Here is a 20,000-nt window from a genome sequence, read left to right as displayed (position 1 = left end):
TTTTCATAATTTTCCTCAGTTATGATCCTATCAGTAAAATTAGTAACAATACATAGGTCAAGACTAACTGATGCACGAAAATCATGGCTGCTGGGCATCCTGGGTTTAGTTCGGTTTCTGAACAGAATTTATTTGTTAATATGATTTCTTTAAATCTATTGTCAAGCAACGTTATATAGCTAAGGGAGTCTCAATTTGATGAAGGTGTGGGGTTGTGTTGATTAATGAAACTATAACTTAAATAATAGTAATCTCTACAGCTGCAGAAAATGTTTTTCGTTGTATAATAAAAAAAAAAGAGAGAATGAATAAAGTATACCACAGCGATGTAAACTCGTATACCAAATTTACCAAATTATCTATAACTAATATTCCTCAGGACCACAAAAAAAAAGAACGAGAAATTGAAAAATTATTTTTGCCCAATGATACTACATACCCAACATCAAAACAATCAACATATTACAAAATAATTACTCCATTCTATCAAACTATACACACATTCCATCTGCAAATACCGTTCAAATACAAAGAAAAACATGTTCTTTTTCAAAGCCGCACAATGGGCATCCCTTGATCTTACAAGACATATTGTAAAAGAAATATCATACTCACATACAATCACTGGGGCACCTGGAAGCCCTTGGAGCTCCCTGGCAGACCTCCTCAGAACCAACGTACCTGTGAACAAGGACTCGATCAGCACGCGACGGACAAGACACCGAGCCATGCATCATGACGCGACAATAGATACCAAAGTGAAATACCAGGGTGGGATGATGGAGAGCCCCGGGGTGACAAAATATGAAAAGAAATGTCAACACGCATGCACGCACACGTACAAACACACACACACACGCACACACACATTTCATACATGTATATACATACACACATAAGATATACATGTATATATACATATATATGTATATATATATATATATATATCTATATATATATATATATATATATATATGTATATACACACAAACACACACACACACACACACACACACACACACACACACACACACACACACACACACACACACTCACTCACTCACTCACTCACTCACTCACTCACTCACACACACACACACACACACATATATATATATATATATATAATATACCTTATTAGATATGAATACATAAAGTTATTTTCTGTAAGAAAAATTCTATTGCAGATAAAACGAGTACATGTGCGAGTATTCACATATATGGTGTAGTGGTGTGGTGAGTGCGTTTGTATGTGCGTATATGTGCGTGAGTTTTCATGTTTTACACGGTGCGTGAAACTAAAGCAACCCAGCTTCCCAAGCCTACGCCTGGGAAACCCAAATTTACCTGCTGCTGTGTCTCCGGGGCAACCGAACCGAGGCCCGTGGAATGTGACACGCCGGCAAGCTCGGGCAGAAGCGGAAGAAGACGTGTGGTCCGTCGAGGACCTCACGGACGCTCAGGGGTTCCCGCATGGACCACCCGACGGAGGCCCTCCGGTCTCGAGTCAGCGTGGAGGGCACGCTGAAGCTCTCCCGGCTCCTCCGCCTCCGGTGGGGAGTCCGCTCTCTCGGGTGAGTGAAGTTGTGCAGGTACTCCCGCTCGTCGCGGCCAATCCCACTCTCGTAGCTCCTCGACATCGAGCGGGACTCCAGGTATTCCTCGAGAGGGCCTCTGAGGTATTCCTGAAAGCCCTGATAGTCTTGGCTGCCCCTTGGGGTGCGGTAATAAAAGTCCACTAACGACTCACGGAACTGCTCTTCGCCGAAGCTCGCCCTCGAAGAAGGGCGAGGGTAGTCCCCTCTCATCGACATCCTCAGGTTCTCCTTCCCGTAACTGTTACTCCTCAAGTACTTCCCGTAGATGTCTTGGGTCTCCCCTCCGTACTCCCCGGACCAAGACTTCTTCCTGTACTCCCTCCGACTCTCCCGAAGGTACTCCCTTTGGAAGTATTCCGAATCGACATAATCTCCCCCAACATACTCCCCTTTGGAGTAGTCGGGTTGGTACTCGATGGAGCTACTTCGGTACTGTTTCTTGGGCGGGTAGTGACTCGGGTAGTGTTGGGGGAAGGAGGACTGACTCGGGTCGAACTGGGAGGCCCCGTATTCGTGCTTGTGGGCAGAGGCCGCGGCCAAACGCTGCTGAAGCCCCGCGTGCTCCCTGGAGGCCCTAAGGGCGTCGTAGGACCCTCCGCCCGACTTGCGCTCGTAAGCGAGGACCGGCGCCATGATCATCCTCGAGGGAGTCGTCGAGTAGGAGGTAGAGGAGGAGGAGGAGGAGGAGTTTCCGTAGCGGACCTCGCGTTGGTGTCGGCGTGGTACCGCCACTGTTCAGGATCTTCTGGTCCACAGCTTCATTGCTAAAAAATAGACACAAAAGTATCCCAAAAACCAAGATAACGGCTCCCTCACGTTTTCACATATCACCACATCATCATCGTCATCATGATCAAAATTCGACCCGAGTTCGCTTTCGTTTTCTTTTCTTTTTCCAGAGAAAATGAAAAAAAAAGGGAAAAGTGATTCAGTTTCTAACAAATCACCCTCACAGGCGGAAAACACTTTCAATCAGTTTTATATATTCATATAAATCAACGGCCAAAAATGACTGTCGGTGTCATCAATCTAAAATGTAATTCACTGTAATAAAGAAAATCATGATTAAGAAAATACACTTTTAGAGTAATATAATATCATTGTGTAATGGGTCAATGGTTTCTGACTGCTCCTAGGCGCCTCTTTTTCAAAATTCTTTTTACTTTTTTCTTTTTTCTTTTTGTTAAATAGTGATATTGGCAGAAAAGTGATATATTAAAACAAAAACTAGTACTCATTATGTGAAATTTCAGGTTAGAAAGTAGACTGATAATTTGCATAAGGCATGATATATCAGATAAGAGAACAGAGGAAATACAAAAAAAAAAAAAAAAAACGAAAAGAGAAACGATGAAAATGAGGAAACAGAAAGGAGAGAGAAAAACAATGAGAGATGGCTAAAAGTAAATGCGAGGTGAAGCAGAAAGAGAAGATCGAGAGGAATGAATTGTGGAGACTTGGAAGATGAAATTGAAAGATAAACGAGACCAGAATGTCGAAAAATGAGAGTTGGGAGAAAGTGGACGTAAGAGAAAATGGAATTAGCAGAAAACGTAGAGAGAGAAACTGGAGATAAAAGAAAATAAAGGAAGAAGAATATCTTAAGGAAGAGAGAATACAAGGAAGGGAAAGCGCAGAGAAAGTATAAGAAAAAGGAATGAAGAGAAAACGAAATAAAGGAGAAAATGAAAGAGAAAATGGTGGGAAGAGACCATGAAGGAAAGAGAAAATGGAGGCAAACAAAAGTTAAAGGAAACCGTAAAGGAAACAGGAGAAAACAAATTCCAAAGTGAAAAGGAGAAATGCATAAGGAATGCAAGAGAACGAAAAATGAATGGAACTCTATGGGAACGCAGACATGGAAACAAAGAACCTAAATGAGACAAGAAAAATAAGAAAAGAAATAAACAAGAAAACGGTGGAGCATCTGGCGGTACCTTTCATAAAGTCAACAAAGAGAGTCACCAAAATCAAAGCTTTTCGTTTGCACAGATCCACCTAGTTGGTATGAATGTGTAATTATCATCCTCGAGTCAAAATTCTCAGTCCCCACACGGTTCTAAAACAATGAATACAATCTATTTTTCAGTGCCTGTGCCGAGGGGGAGGAGCGGAGAGGAGGGGAGGGAGGAGGAGAGGAAATGGGAGTGAGGAAAGGGGAGAGGAGAAAGGATGTAGAATGGGCGAGAGTGGAGGGGAATGGAGGTGGGTGGGGAGAGGGATGTGGAGTGAGAGGGGAGGAAGGAAGTGGAGGGGAGGGGAGGGATGGGGAGAAGAGAGGAAAAGGAGAGGAGAATAGAAGAGAGGAGACAAAAGAAGAGAGGAGAGGAGAGGAGAGGAGAGAAGGAAAGGAGAAGGGAAGAGGAGTGAGAAGAGAAGAGAGGATTAGAGGAGCGGAGAGGAGAGAAGAGGAGCGGAGATGAGAGAGGAGAAGAGGAGAGGAAAGAGGAGAAGAGTGGAGATAGATAGACCTTGATCTAACCCACAGAATCCATCTCAATTTGATCTAAGCTCGAGTTGGATAAAATCATCCGTAGCGTGTGACAACATATGTACAGTGTCCTACACCACTAAAGAGATTAAAGAGATTAAAGGTTAAGCCAAGGTATGTGTTAGAATGGTAGTTAACTAAGCAAATAATTCGATGTCCGTTTAATGCCTTTTCTTACATAACACATTTCATAGGTTTAGCTCTGACAATTGACTGAGATGTTAACTGATCTCAGGCATCCATACTGATGAGATCAAAGTTGCCTAATGTATGAAAATTGTATATCTTATTCTAACTAACAACAGATGATCACTCGGCTGAAGAAAGGAATCCAAGGTGAATGGTTAAAATTAATTTTTACAATGCGTCAACTAAAGGATACAATACCATCAACCTTAGACTGTTTATGAATTTATAATTAACTGACTAATTAACCCTTAACTTATTCATTTTGGTTGATTTGTTTTCGATGTCACCCTGGAGGCACTGGAAGACATAAACTGTTCCTTTCTTTCTTTACATTTCTCAAAGAAAAGAAAAGAAAAAATTAAATATGCACAGAGATCTGCCCTGGAATTCTTCCAACAACTCTTGGAGATTATTGGTGTTACCCAACCTTCTCGAGGATCATAGTCTCCATCCACAACCACGATTATGTATGAAAAAACTACAAAATTAGGTAATAAGCTTTCCTTTCTATCGCGGATTCAAATGTAACGCGTTTACATAGGGTAGTTGGGGCAGAGGATAATCACTGATTCCACACCATCTCACGATAGAGGACACTTCGAAGCTGAATAAAAACGTCAGCCGTCATTATAAAAAAAAGTAGTTTGGTACTAATTCTTTGGTTCATCTTATGCGAGATGTCGTTCGTGCAGAGGAGTGGGTAAGATCACATGTTGTATACACACACACACACATATATATATATATATATATAATATATATATATACACATATATATACATATATATATATATACATATATGTATATATATACATATATTTTATATATATACATATATATATATACATATATATATACATATACTTTATATATGTATATACATATAAATATATGTATATACATATATATAAATATATATATATATATTATATATATATATATATATATAATATATATACATATATATATATATATACATATATATATATACATATATATAATATGTATATATATATGTATATACATATATATATTATATATATATATGTTATATATATATATATATATATATGTATATATATACACGTGTATATATTTGTGTTTTACAGAGAGAAAGAAAGAAGGGGAGAATGAGAGATCACAGCATCATCAGCATCTCTCTCGACCGGGGATGCAGACTCATCGGATTTGGAGGCCACATTTCACATCTCATCATAGATGCAACTCCTCCTCCTCCTTCTCCCCCCCGCCCAGGTCGTAAATAGAAACACGCGCATGCGCGAACATCCGTGAACTCTCACCCATTACCACAAAATCCCCGTCTCTTCCTGTGACGCCACTACTCACGACGAACTGCCTCGCATCATTAACGGCATTGATGGACCTCATGGCGCCATTCACGACACTGGAAACCCAATACCCCTTGAAGCGAATAAAACCTTCTGGCGTTTGAAAGAAGTACGATGGAATATCAGAGGGGCGTTTCCGTGCCCAAGGGGTCAATGGAAATGGCCTTCACCCCCCAGCCTCCGCGGTGACGCCCCCCCCCACTTCCCACTACCAATTGAAATTGTGTTTACCAAAATAAAATCTCGAAAGGGCGTCACCGAGACGAACGGGTTAATTGGAATGGCCTTAACCCTTTCCACTTCAGCGAGGCCCTCTCAGCTACATGAAATCGTCTCACGATTACCATAATAAAGATACAAAAGAAGGTCACTACGTTGTCTAGGAGTTCTACAGCATAAAGGAATTTCCCTCTTGGAAAGAAGGTTTGGGTAGGAGGGGAGTGAGAAGGGGGCTTGTTGGTGGTGAGGAGTCTACCCCAAGAGGCACGTAGCTGCGGCCGAAGCCGTCACCTTTGCCCTACTACGCGCTTTAGGGACTGCTGGGGCACGTAACAGTACCTGCTGTGAATCGGAGAAAAGTGCGGGACTCGAACTCACAATTAAATAATGCACGCTTCCGACTACGCCATCAGCAAAGGGTCAGGTCAGTAGATATTCAGACATACTGTAGACTATTGTAGTACTGATCGTTCTACATACTAAACCTCTACAAACTCTTTAATCTACTCTTCACGGGACATCAAAATTTTGAAAATATCAGATGAAATCTTGAAATAAAGTTAACTGTTTCACCTTTTCAGTCAGGCAAACTTGTAAAGAAGGGGTTGGCATTCTGTCATAGTATGTTGAAAAGGATGCAAGAGACGAAAAGAAAATGAGTATTACGTCAGCAATACACTTTTATCTTCGGGGACAATATCACCAGGCGGAGGTAGAGTCACAGAGGTGGGCAAGGAGAAATACCTATATAAGGAGGGGCCAGGAGAAAGACAGAAACGTGGAAGCTAAAAATGATCTTCATTTTCTTTGGAGTGAAGATTACTCTCCAATAATAATATAATGATGAATAACTTAGAGTGAGGTGGAGGGACAACATTAGTAGAGAAATGGAAGCAAGTAAGAGAATCCTGAAAACATCGAAAACCAACATATGAAGACAGGATCAAATAGAGGGACTATATACGGCAGAACGACTGACAAGCTTTAATGCTTAACAGGAGACTGGTAAGAAAGGTAAGAATAATATAGTAATGTGTGACTCTGATCCATAGAGGTGTCGCTAAAGCTCCCATGCAGCTATGTAGTACCCCTTCGGTAAAGAAGAGAACATTGTTACCAACACTGACTGCCAACATGATGGTGGTGATTAAGGTTTTGAAAGGTTGGAGGAGGAGGAAGTGGAGGGAGAGAGTGTTCACACAAGGTAATTATCTTGTCTATATTATATACTCTAAAGCCAGTGACATCATCATCTCGCTCTCTGTTCCCGTTTTGGCAATTACAGACCTCAGAACCCCATCATTCTTTGTCTCTTAACTCCGTCTCTGAAATATATACCGTCATTTCTTGTTCAAAGTAGCGTTAGACAGTTTTATTTGGAGAACAGGGAGGGGACACATTCGACCTAATGAAAGTTGTCTAACGTTAACCAGAGAAGATAATCTATAAATTTACCGTCATCTCTTGTTCAAAGTAGCGTTAGACAGTTTTATTTGGAGAACAGGGAGGGGATACCTTCGACCTAGTGAAAGTTGTCTAACATTAACCAAAGAAGATAACCTATAAATTTGATCACGGTGGTAAGGTTTTACTGGCAAGCAGAACTGAAGACTTGGGCGAGTCCGCCAAGCCTCAAGTTCTTGCAGACACTCTCACTCTCGACCATTCGCGGATTCTGGGTCATTCCGGGTCACCTTTAACCTCTTTCCTCAGTCATTATTCCTCTCCATTTCGTCATTCTCTTTCACTCCATTACTCTTTCACTTGCCCTTTCAATCACAGCAGCCACTTTCTCTGTATTTTACAATAACTCGGTAGAGAATCTACGAATCTAGAAATTTAATTAACTTGTGATATGATGACAATTGGATTCCTCGAGTTTCACTTGCGACATACAATACCACAGTGGTTGGCAAGGATCCTCGCCCTAGCCCAAAGCTTGATGTCTCTCTGCGAAGAAACTTTCGACTGTTGTTTGTATTGTATTAGTGTGGGACGGTTTATGTACCATCGGTTCATGTTAGTAGGACGACGGGAGCAGTCACCGGTTTTCAGTCCTCCATGCATGAAAATAGAGATGAAATACAGCTTCAGTTAAGATAAAGATCTTGGGTATAGGTCCGGAGACCCGAGTGCCAGCCCCTCGAGGCTGCACCACCAGGTAAGGATGTTGACGAATTTTGAAGATGGGCGGCAGGGAGATGATTCTCCTTGATGTCCATCTTGCAGATCCATCACTTGTAGGTACTTATCATTGGCTCTTAATATGTGGGATGACATCCTTAATTCAAAGGAAATGCTTATTTGGAAATAAGGAAAGTACGCAACGGGTACCTGCATACTTAAATTAATTTGAGGATCTTAAAGGATGGCAAAATATAAAAAGACAAAACCTGATCAGCTGGTTTGTTATTGTTGTCTAAAAATGACTTACTGGTTGTCGTTAAGCGATTTCATTTAGCTGAAGGGTCGATGAGCAAAAGTCTGTGGACATATACTTTCCATAGTAGCTGCATCAATACAGTTTTGTTTACTTAAGTTTATTTTAATCTTAAAAGAACAACTATGTATAGAAACATACTGAAAATCTAACAACGAAATATATATCTGTATATTTTATATATGTAATGGGTCAGGTTTCAGTGTCCCCCATAATACGTTTTCTGCTTGAAGAGATCATAAACGTTACACGAATGTGATCAAAGCTAAAAATGTTTAACTAAACAAGAATTCGTGTAACTGGTTTAGTTATTGAGGCAACTCGTCGTAGCGCCATTTCTTAATGTTGCTATTGCACAATGCGACAACCAATTGCTGTGACTGTATCGAAGGCGACTGACAAAGGTTGCAAAAATAATGGTATTGGATGCGAGCAAGAAGAATAGTATTCTTAGTCAATGGGTCCTTTCCCCGACTTGAAACCCATTTCCCGACGCACAAGACAAGCCAAGCCAAAGGCGAAGCTAAAGTCAAACCAAGCCAAGCTCAGCCAACCCAAACCAACCCAACCCAAACCAAGCCAAGCCGAGCCAAACTAAGCTAGCTTAATTTCACCTCATCTTAGCTCCCGTGTGGGCTACTGTATGCATGTGGTCTGCAGTCGATATTTTATCGACTTCATTGACAGTCCTAAGGACCATATCACTCAACATTCCTTTATGCTTGGTGACTCGTCCCCACTCAAAAATTGCTGATCACTTTCAGTCTCTATTATCTATTCGTTCCGCTACATTCCCTACACCTCTCCTGTCCTACTTTCATGATTCTACGTTTTCGGTGTGATACTGCCCTCATAGATAGAAGCGCTGGTTATTATTAATATAAATAAAATCACCTCACCTCAGTTCATCTCATCACACCTGACTTTGTCTATGGGAATTCATCATATCGCGCGGAGTGTCTGAAGAACCCCAATGTCAAAACATCCAAAAATCGATGTCGAAATAACGTCACCCGAAGCTCGATGGAAAGGGATCCTGAGTACTCGAAGTCAGAGAAGGCACCCGCTGGGAAAGAATTCTACTTTTGCGCAAGCGGAGACCCGACCTCCTGTACAGAGTGGGCCACCTCGTGTGCACAGAAAATCGCTCGTGCGTGTACAGGAAAGAGAAAGTCGATTTCCTGTCGAAGATCCCCACAACGACCCGCATCGATCTGACCTCTTGTCTTGGTGTCTGGAAAACTGCACATGACTTCCAGGAAACGAGGCTTTATTGCGATTTATGGAAGATCGTCTACTGTTGAGAGCGCTCTTTGCCTCAGAATCTGTTCTCTACCATTTTGAGAACAGGTTATCATAACCGAAGGTCGTGCGAGTGTTTTTCAACAACTATTGTCGAAAGATGAACCTAAGGAAATATTGGACCAATGACATGTACATACTAGTGGCAGTATTGTAGATCATATCAACACTTCTATCTACATTCAGAGGTACTACCCCAAGCGGTTGGTTCTCGGTCACTGGAGTGGAATAAAGTTTCCATCACTTTCAACTACTTTCCCCCCACTTTTTCACACGAGAAGAGTTAAGCCTACTCACTCATGCCACCCTCTGCCTACTCCGCCTCCACCTCCTCCACCTCCTCTTCCTCCTCCTCCTCCTCCATCTCCTTCTCCTCCCCCTTCTCCTCTTCTTCCTCCTTCTCCTCCTCTTCCACCTTCTCCTGTTAGCTGCGGGCATGGAAACAATCCCACATTATTACAGAACATGCAACACTAGGGTTTCTTGTACTGTTCAAGCAGTGATTTTCCGACATTGTTACTACGCGCTCTCTATTCGCAATGTATTGAAAGGTTATCTCGCCTATTTCAAAAGTTTGTCTTACTCAAAAAGTGAAGTATTTTATCGTTGTTAATATGACCTATAATACTTAAAAGAATATATAAAATAATATGCAGATCATACAGTACATTGGATTATAATTCGCAGAAAAATCGAAATCTCACCAGTGCGAGTCTTAAATGTAATTCTATCCAATTCTGAATCTGTCACCCTGAATCCTAAAAATTTATCCATAGGTAGAGGAAGGAGTTTCCCCCCAGCTGTCTTATAGAGTGCACGATGTCTTTTTTAACTTAAATATCCTTGAAAATAACTATCCATAATTTCTTCGACGTAGAGATGAGGCAGACCGACCCTAAGGTAGTCCAGGGTCGGCGTTCTGTCGTGATAAAGGCGCGTACCATGAACAAGCAATCAAGTCATTAAATTGGAGATATCACTGTTCAGGATGTGTGCTCACGTAAACAGGTTGGTGGGCATAATTAGTTGAATGAATTATGGAGAGAAAGATGAAGGCGTGGATGAGAAAATGAATAAATGATCGAATGAATTAACGAATGTATCCGTGAATAAGATAATGGATGAACGAACGAGTATTTGAATAAACGCATAAAAGAATGAGTGAATAAAGGGAATGGATGGCGTGAATGAATGTACGATTGAATAAGTGAATAAAAAAGTAAACAACATAATGGATAGATAGACGAGTGAAAGAATGCATGAATAAATGAATAGATGGATGAATAATACTTTGAAATAACTGCAGAGCTGTCCTGTTGCCACTTCTGTTCTTCCGTCTATCGAGTTAGTTTGATTCTCTACCTGTCACATCTGCCCGCTGCCTGTCACATTCTGTTTCTCTGCCTGTCACGCCCTGTCTCTCTGCCTGTCATAGATGTCACCCAGCCTTTCAGTTTCTCCTACATGGCTGCAAAGTACGCTCCCAAACTACGTTGATTCCGTTTCTGTCAGACGATCTTATTCCAGATGATCCTACACGATTTCTTTCATCTGCAGGGAAACTTTGGGTTTTCATGATAAGTTTACACAAATATCGAGCTAACACACACACACACACACACACACACACACACACACACACACACACACACACACACACACACACACACACACACACACACACACACACACACACACACATATATATATATATATATATATATATATATATATATAGACACGTGTGTGTGTGTGTGTGTGTGTGTGTGTGTGTGTGTGTGTGTGTGTGTGTGTGTGTGTGTGTGTGTGTGTGTGTGTGTGTGTGTGTGTGTGTGTGTGTGTGTGTGTGTGTGTGTGTGTGTGTGTGTGTGTGTGTGTGTGTGTGTGTGCGCGTGTGTGTGTATGCGTGTGCGCGCGTGCCTACCAGTGATGGTAACAGACACCTGATTATGAGGCTTGAATATCCCACTAATTTCTCCACCGCTGTCTCTTCCTAAGCCACAAATCATTGGCTATCCAATGACGAATCACGACGCCGGGCGGACAGATTCACAAGAAAAATTATGAACTTTCCACTCTTCCAGATACATGACACTGGATTCCAGTCTCACCGGACTTTCTGAATATTAATTTTCATACAGTGCGTCGAGTTCTTCGTCTCGTCGTTTCGTAGGTTTAGCTCGATTCCCAACGCTTTTGATGACTGCCACTTACCCTTGTAAAGATGATGGCTCTGGCAACATCTAAGTGCCTCGCGGCGTATGATCCTTTCATTTACATTTATTTAGAAGATAGTTTGCAAACACCATGAAATGCTTCTTTGTCTTACGGACCCCTCTACTAAGATCATTTACCAACAGCGCTTCCTGCGTAACAAAAAGACAACTTGCAAGGTTTCTTAAGCTTTTGGGTAAGAAGTATATAAAAAAAAGAATAAAAAACAAAACAAATAAACATGTACTTGAAAACACACATTAGTGACCCCTTCCTTATCTGTTGGACCTTTTCTTGCTTATTCTGTTTGACGCCATACTATTCTCCTCCACGGCACTCTGGAAAGCCTGAGGGGTTAACCCCATTCCCAATCACTCTTATTTCTGTTTTGGCTGCCACCGGGGAATTTAATCAATTTCAGTCGTATCCTCTCTATGTATATATGTGTATATGTTTCTGTATATTTGGGAAATGAAATGGGTGGGAGTGATTTCTATGCCTTTTTCTTTTTGGCTACCCCCCGAGTAAGGGGGAAAAAGCCTTTGGTATATGTATATGTATATGAATGTATATGTTTCTGTGTGTTTGTATATGTACATGCGTCTGTGTGCATGATTTGTGTACTCTTGTGTAGGCTACCTGCATACGTGCCAGAGTGAATGGACGAGGATGTATATTGTACGTCCGAGAGCGCATACGAGAATGATCAAGTGCGCAGAGCGTAACGTTAGAACGAGACAAACTGCGACAATCGAGGGAAGAAAACCGGCGCACGAGGGGGGGGGGGGGTCCCACATCATGCCACGACGTAGACACATCAAACACGCGCACGACCGCACGCGTCGGTAACGCCTTCCTACACTCAAGCTTAACACTGATATCCCACCTTCAGGTCCAGAACCATTCTTGGAGAAAAGAGTACAGTCACACAAACGAACAGGCAAGTTCTGCCTTTTTCCGGAAAAAAAAATAGAAAAACAGTTTCACATTTGGAAAGGTAAATTCTTCTACCTTTTAGTTGCAGGCTTGAGAAAGTGGTCTACTATTGATGTTTCTGTGACAGAAGTTTAAAAAAAGAAAGAAAAAAAGAAAAAAAAAATCGCATTCACGGCGAACTAGTTTTCTACGCCTTCGTTACTCGACACCATGACGACAAACCAACAAGTGTAAATATTTGTTATAACTGTACACACGATCGAAACCTGACGCAAGTACTAAATTCAGTATTGTGATTTTTTTTTAATTAACGTTATTATTTTTCTAACTCAAGATAGCTCTTAACTCACTGATAAGCCCCCTTGCACCTTTAATGTTTGTATTCTGGGTATTAATGACACACACACACACACACACAAACACACACACACACACACACACACACACACACACACACACACACACACACACACACACACACACACACACACACACACACACACACACACACACACACACACGCACACACACACACATATATATATATATATATATATATATATATATATATATATATATATGTATATATATATACATATATATACATGGGAAAGGTGGAGGGGGAAACACGGGTCTTTATTTGAATATCGAGTTTATTCCTGACCAGTTTCGCTTACAATAGCTTCTTCAGAGTTATTGCAAGCGAAACCGATCAGGAATAAACTCGATATTCAGATAAAGACCTGTGTTCCCCCTCCACCTTTCCCATAATTTGTCCCCAATGTCTCTACATATATATATATGTATATATATATATATATATATATATATATTTATACATACATATACATATACATATACACATAAAGATAAATGTATTTCCTCGTGAATATACATTACTAACACCCTCCGGCTTATATGGACCTCGTACATGTGCACACACGCACGCTCATAAATACTAACAGTAGGCCACAGGCACGCACGTCTAATCCCAGTCGCCAACCCCATTGTGGACATTGACTATGGATACATTCACCCACCCCACCCCTCCTCCCCGACTCCGCACTTGATTACGCCGCTTGCCTGACTTGAGCTATGAATCAGGACCCCTCACAAGGTCCGCCCACGTTATTATTAACTTACTAAGTTAACCCAGCCTGAGCTGCAAGTTTAACGATCAGTTTTACGACCCACGGGTATTGCACCCTGGACTGGCGTGGCTGCGACAACGGGGGCAGAACGAGGTTCGTGGGCGCTGGATCCAGCAAGCGGAAGCGAGAGCCTCGGCGGTGACGACTGGCAAGGGCAGGTCAGGGCCAGGCACGGAGGTCTCTTCCTCGTGGCCCTGGCATCATCAGGTGAGTGCCACCAACCGCATGAACGCCTTCCGCGGAAATTCATGCAAATGTGAATCTTTACGCATAAACTTACTCCATATACGCATATGAAGGTGACTACCGTACATGCCAAACTTGTACAGAAGTCGAGGGATTTAGTCTCCATCCCTGAAGGATATGGTTAAGGAAAAGGTGTAGAATGTGTGCATTCATAAACTTACATTTAACTCTTCAACAAGGTGACGTACTCTATTGATTTTATTCCAGCTAAGAAGAATTAATTTTAAGTAACTGAGGGTGTGGAGTCCTGTCTGAAAAGAGGTCTTGATTGACCCGTAACCTCTTCAGACTGAAGAAAATTTCCAATAGTCATAGAGCGTCGCCGAGTTGAAAGAGTCAGAAAGTAGTGGTTTGGTGTCTGAATTTACAATACAAAGTTTCAATGATACTTTACTCAATTCACTAGTTCGATAGCAATTTAAAGAGCGTCTAGAGAAATGGTTATCCGCTGTAAACCTCTACAACTAACTAATTTTAAGGACTGTTAGTATGAATCCTATACAGACCTGTAGTTTTCCTAATGTTCGTAACGCAAAACTACAAAAAATAAATAGAATCGTTCTGGAACCCCAGTTAGAAACCATGGAACTCGAGAGGCAAGACCTTCGATAGATTGGTCACTTAAATACCTTCCTAAGAGTTACTTTAAAAGATTTTCTTTTGGGGAATGCCACAAGATTTTGTCTGGCTTACGTTAAACCATGATGAGCTAGGATGGGAGGTGGGGGGGAAGATGGCGATGGGAGTGGAATGGCTACACCCCTCATTAGGGGGAAAAAGCTCTTTGTTTATATATAGAGAAAATAGACGTTAATCCAACAGAAATGAGGCTGTTATGAGACATCGTAGGGTGAAGGGTTCATTGTATTTTGGAAGAAGTTTTAGAGGCATATAAGGAACAGAACAGGCATAAAAAAGGTCTATGAGGCTGGAAAGAGGTCCAAAAGGCGGAAAGTTGGGACAGGAGGCATAGGGAAAGTCCAAGACGGAAACAAAAGAGATCACAGGAGACAGAGGATACATATGAGATAAAAGGAAGGTACAGGAGGCAAAAAGAAACCTCAAGAGGCAGAAAGAAGGGACATGTGGCAGAGAGGATGTAAAATGAGGCACATTGTGTTAAAAGAAGACACAAGAGACACAGAGGAGGAACAGGAAACAAAGAATAGGCACAAGAGGTATATAGGAGGAACAAGGGGCAGAATGAATGGACAGTCAGTACCTAGAGGTCCTGAATACCAGTGGTAAACAGTTGTGAGTACAAATAAAGACCAACATTTAATATTTTCATTCAGTCAGTTTACATAAACGCAACAACCGCTCATAAATCACCTGGTAAGCATAAAGTACACAAGTTAATGAGCCATCTGTTGTACTTAATTGCTCTATTTTTTTTTTTTTTTTAACTGGTGACAATAGTTACACTGGAGTGTCTGCAGTGACCTCGTGGCACACTTGTAGATAGATTTTTCCAAAACAAGTTATCCTCATAACGTACGTTTTTTTTTCATATTATATATGATAAGCTCACTTCATATTTTCAAAAGCCACCTAGCACACTCTCTCTCTCTCTCTCTCTCTCTCTCTCTCTCTCTCTCTCTTTCTGTGTGTGTGTGTGTGTGTGTGTGTGTGTGTGTGTGTGTGTGTGTGTGTGTGTGTGTGTGTGTGCTTGTGTGTGTGTGTGTGTGTGTGTGTGTGTGTGTGTGTGTGTGTGTGTGTGTGTGTGTGTGTGTGTGTGTGTGTGTGTGTGTGTGTGTGTGTGTGTGTGTGTGTGTGTGTGTGTGTGTGTGTGTGTGTGTGTGTGTGTGTGTGTGTGTGTGTGTGTGTGCTTGTGTGCTTGTGTGTATGTATGTATGTATGTATGTATGTATGTATGTATGTATGTATGTATGTATGTATGTATGTATGTAAGTATGTATGTGTGTGTGTGAGTGTTGCATGGTGCACGCGTATGCATGCGTGAGTGTGCGAGTGCAAGTACGTATAATATTAACTAAGCAAAATAATTCTTAAATTGCTGAGCTCTCGACATGTTCACTATACAAAAACTGTCTTTGAAAAACCCGCGTTTTTATGAGCAGTTACACGATGCAATACTTACCATTCTGGTCACAGAACCTGAATCACCAGATTTGTTGGGATTTATGTTCATGACTGTACAACGAGCGACGGCACAGAGGTAACTTCTGCATTGGTTACAGAGGTAACTACTGCATTACTTACAATGGTAACGGTACGTGTTTGATGATAGACTAGGAGAGGACCTGACGATGGATGATCCTAATACATAAGGCAGAGGAGTTTTGAGGAAGTAACGGTGGATTTATGGAGTTGAATGTGAGGTAAAGTATTAGTAATGGATATTTTGGGCTCAAAAAGAAGTTGCAGCGGTGATTCCAAGATAGCTTACAGAATTATATGAAGATGAATATATATATATATATATATATATATATATATATATATATATATATATATGTGTGTGTGTGTGTGTGTGTGTGTGTGTGTGTGTGTGTGTGTGTGTGTGTGTGTGTGTGTGTGTGTGTGTGTGTATATGGAAGGTAACCACTATGATGAGAAACAACCGGAGCAGAGCGCTTTCGTTTATTATATCGGGTATTTCTGCACTGGATGTAATACATGAAAGCGCTCTGGTGATGGAGAAAAGTTGTGGAGCCAAGTGGTGGATTTTGAAGTGATTGTGGACACTAGAGTGATGGAGTAAACTGAAATGGTGGTGGAGATTGTTATGGTACAGACTCTAGTAATGAAGGACAATATAATGATGGTGGAGACTATGGTCTGTATTGTATTAATGCTGTTGATCACCTTTGTTAAGAGGCCGACAGAGTGATAGCGACCATACATACTAAGATATCCATACACCCACCCCTACCATCTCTTCAAGAAAAATAAAATAAAATGAAAGATAAGTAAATTATATTAAATTAGATCAAATAAAACGAAATGAAATATGACTAAATAAAATAAAACAAAATAAAATAAAATAAAATAGAAAAAGAAAAATTAACCAAAATTAAACGAATAAATAAAATAAGATGAAATAAATAAGTAAATGAATGAACAAATAAAATGGATCGATAGATAAATAGATAAATAGATCAAATAAGGAAAAAAATTCCTCCGAGGCCGTTTTCACTACAGCTACCACCTGTTGTTTCGCCATCACCACCTACACAGAGGCAACAAGTCTCCCTCTGTTCGATCAAGCACGCGATGGTCATCTTAGTTCAACGACTTTTTAGTTGGTTGTGGGACCCACTGGACCGAGTCACAGAGCACCCTTTAGCAACTTTTTAATTGAAGCCAACAAAAAAATTGTCATATTCTTCTCTGGACAATGGAACTTATTGACCGTGAAAGAAGAATGACACGTGGCAGACAACTCTTTAGTTGATTTTCAATCACGTAGCTGCTCTGCCTCCTTGCTTCTCCTCGACACAGCGTACCTCGTCAACAAGTTCCCTTGCGTGTCGTAAAAGGGAACAAAATGGGTGACAGCGAGCGGACTGAGGAGTCCCTTATCTTACGTAGAGTCACCGTAAAAAAGGGACAAAACCTTATAAAGGGGATTAAGAATTTCGTATGTGTATATAGCTATTAATGGCCACTTCGTCTTGCAGAAACTGAACTATGCTGTGTAGACTAATTCACACCTATGTACGCGCGTGCGTGAATGCACTGCGATATTGTGTGCGCACCAGTAACAAGTGTGTAAGCACACACACAAGCATACATATACACACATACGTACGCATATATACGGTAGAGAACGCGCAGGAATAATGATGATAAAAAGAATAAACCACGAGCTCTAAAAAAAAAAAAAAAAAAAAAGACATATTAACTAACACATAAAAATTGGCTCCAGAGCTGTTCTAACCGGGCGACCTGCATAAAAGAGTTAGAATCAACATAGAGCGGCAACAATTCTTTACCAATAAATCATCGAACCTGCCACAAGGCACCACGGACAGCCCCCACCTTGTTGGGTCCCACCTTCACTCGAACATGCTGTGCTTATCTGTACCTATTACTGTAGTATACGTGACCAAAGTGACTGTTGAAATCTGGCAAATCCATCATACAATTCACTTTTTGACCATCACTTTTTTTTTTTTTTTTTTTTTTTTTTTTTTTTTGAGATCTGACAAGAAAAACTAGTTTCTGACGACAACACCTCCGCCACCTCCCCCTCCCTAAGAAACTCTGCGCAGAAACTACCATTCCAGAGAAAGATATATAAACAATAAAAGAAAGATAAAGAATTGGTTTGATGAATAAACAGTTCCCCCTTATATACACTGGGATGCCCTGGTGTCATTTAACGTTGGGCGTGGTCACCAGTGGGCAACCATTAACTCCGTCTTTTGAATCTTGTACGGGCAACTCTCTATCCCTCCACTCTCTACCTCCAACGTCCCCCCCTCCCCCCAAACCTCTATGGCCCTTTCAACTTTATCTTTGCTCTTCCTTCTCCTCCTGTCCTTGTCTAACGCACACGCGTACACAGGCACACATACGCATGCACGCACATATATAATACACACAATATATACATATATATATATATATATATATATATATATATATATACATATTATATATATATATACATATATATACATACATATATATACATATATATGTATGTATATATATATATATATATATATATACATATATATATGCTGAAACTGAAATGTAAGATGGCTACTGGAAACTTCTGTTGATTGAAAGGGAAGGAAGCCCACGCACAAGAAGCACGAGATGATAGACGAGAAGGCGGAAGAAAGACAAGATTCGCCACCCAATACTTCCTCCTCCAAATTTCGAGCCAAACCGGTCAAGAGATTGGTCATCAAAAAATAATCAAAATACTTCTGAAAAGAGGGCAGACTCTTCGCTTACAAGAGGACACGCGTCGACCATTACACAACAACGCGCCTTCCTGAATCAACAAACCTGGCTGGCTAGGACTCAAGTGCGCACGTGGGTAAGCCCTCAGGGTAGTGTAGTCTCAAATCAAGCGGAGCTGGGGAACATGGATGGGGTGCGGTGTGGTAGTGATCTGTGAAATTCGGGATTCCGTTCAGGCGAGATGAGTGGGAGTTGGTGAGGAGTGAGTGAGAAGGAGAGCTAGGGGGGAGGGGACGGGGGAGGGGTAGGGGGAGGGGACGGGGGAGGGGTAGGGGGACGGGAAGAGGGGAGGAGAGGGGGGAAGGGTAGGGGGAGAGGGGGGAAGGGTAGGGGGGAAGGGGAGGTAAGGGAGGGGGATAGGAGAGGTGTAGATACGAGGCGTCGAGGCGCCGAGACGTCCTGACCACGGACCAAGTGATTACAATGCAGTGTCGGTAGAGATGTTACGTCATGTGGATGTTTACGCCTTTGCCGGTCGTCCTTACGTGGCCGGCCCGGCTACCGGCAGCGTAAGGATCTGAGCAGTAGCACCTCCACCCCCCACCCCCACCCCCGCTGTCCTCGCCTGGCACACGCCGGCTGGTGGGGAAGGCTGGCCGGCTCAACAGGTGGCCGGCTTAGTGCCCCACGACTAAAATGAGCGTCGCATGCGGGTGTATAGGTTACAACGCCTTCTGATCTTCCTACAACGCCCATAAGAAAAAGTCCGGACATTTTCCTCCGGATTCGGACGGATGCGCCTCCGATGGGATGTCCTTCATATCCGGGGTAACGGTTTCTTAATGCCTCCTCTAAAGTGATGGATTGCTGTTGTGGTTAATGCCAAATGTTATTCAGCTAGTGGGAGGATGTGGACTTGATTACATCCCCAAGCAACGTAAAAATGGTTGGTATTATCACACACACACACACACACACACACA

General features: G+C 41.7%; 1 protein-coding gene and 1 long non-coding RNA gene across 4 annotated transcripts in view; both read right to left on the bottom strand.

The window, feature by feature from the left end:
- Window positions 1–20,000, bottom strand: part of LOC143029449 (uncharacterized) — an 828,160-nt gene that overhangs the window by 192,793 nt on the left and 615,367 nt on the right. The gene's annotated exons all lie outside the window — the stretch shown is intronic.
- The window catches only part of LOC143029448 (uncharacterized), a 108,597-nt gene continuing 89,925 nt past the window's right edge, over window positions 1,329–20,000 (bottom strand). For all 3 annotated transcript variants that reach the window (XM_076192094.1, XM_076192093.1, XM_076192095.1), the window contains exon 2: window positions 1,329–2,642. In XM_076192094.1, coding sequence (XP_076048209.1) covers window positions 1,344–2,237 — 894 coding nt within the window. In that variant the 5' untranslated portion in view covers window positions 2,238–2,642 and the 3' untranslated portion in view covers window positions 1,329–1,343. The remainder of the gene's footprint in view (window positions 2,643–20,000) is intronic.

Source organism: Oratosquilla oratoria, chromosome 11, assembly GCF_046742065.1.
Source record: "Oratosquilla oratoria isolate Oo_2021 chromosome 11, ASM4674206v1, whole genome shotgun sequence".
NCBI lineage: Eukaryota > Metazoa > Arthropoda > Malacostraca > Stomatopoda > Squillidae > Oratosquilla > Oratosquilla oratoria.
The sequence above is the reverse complement of the archived record's forward strand: the minus strand, read 5'-3'. Positions and strand labels throughout refer to the sequence as shown.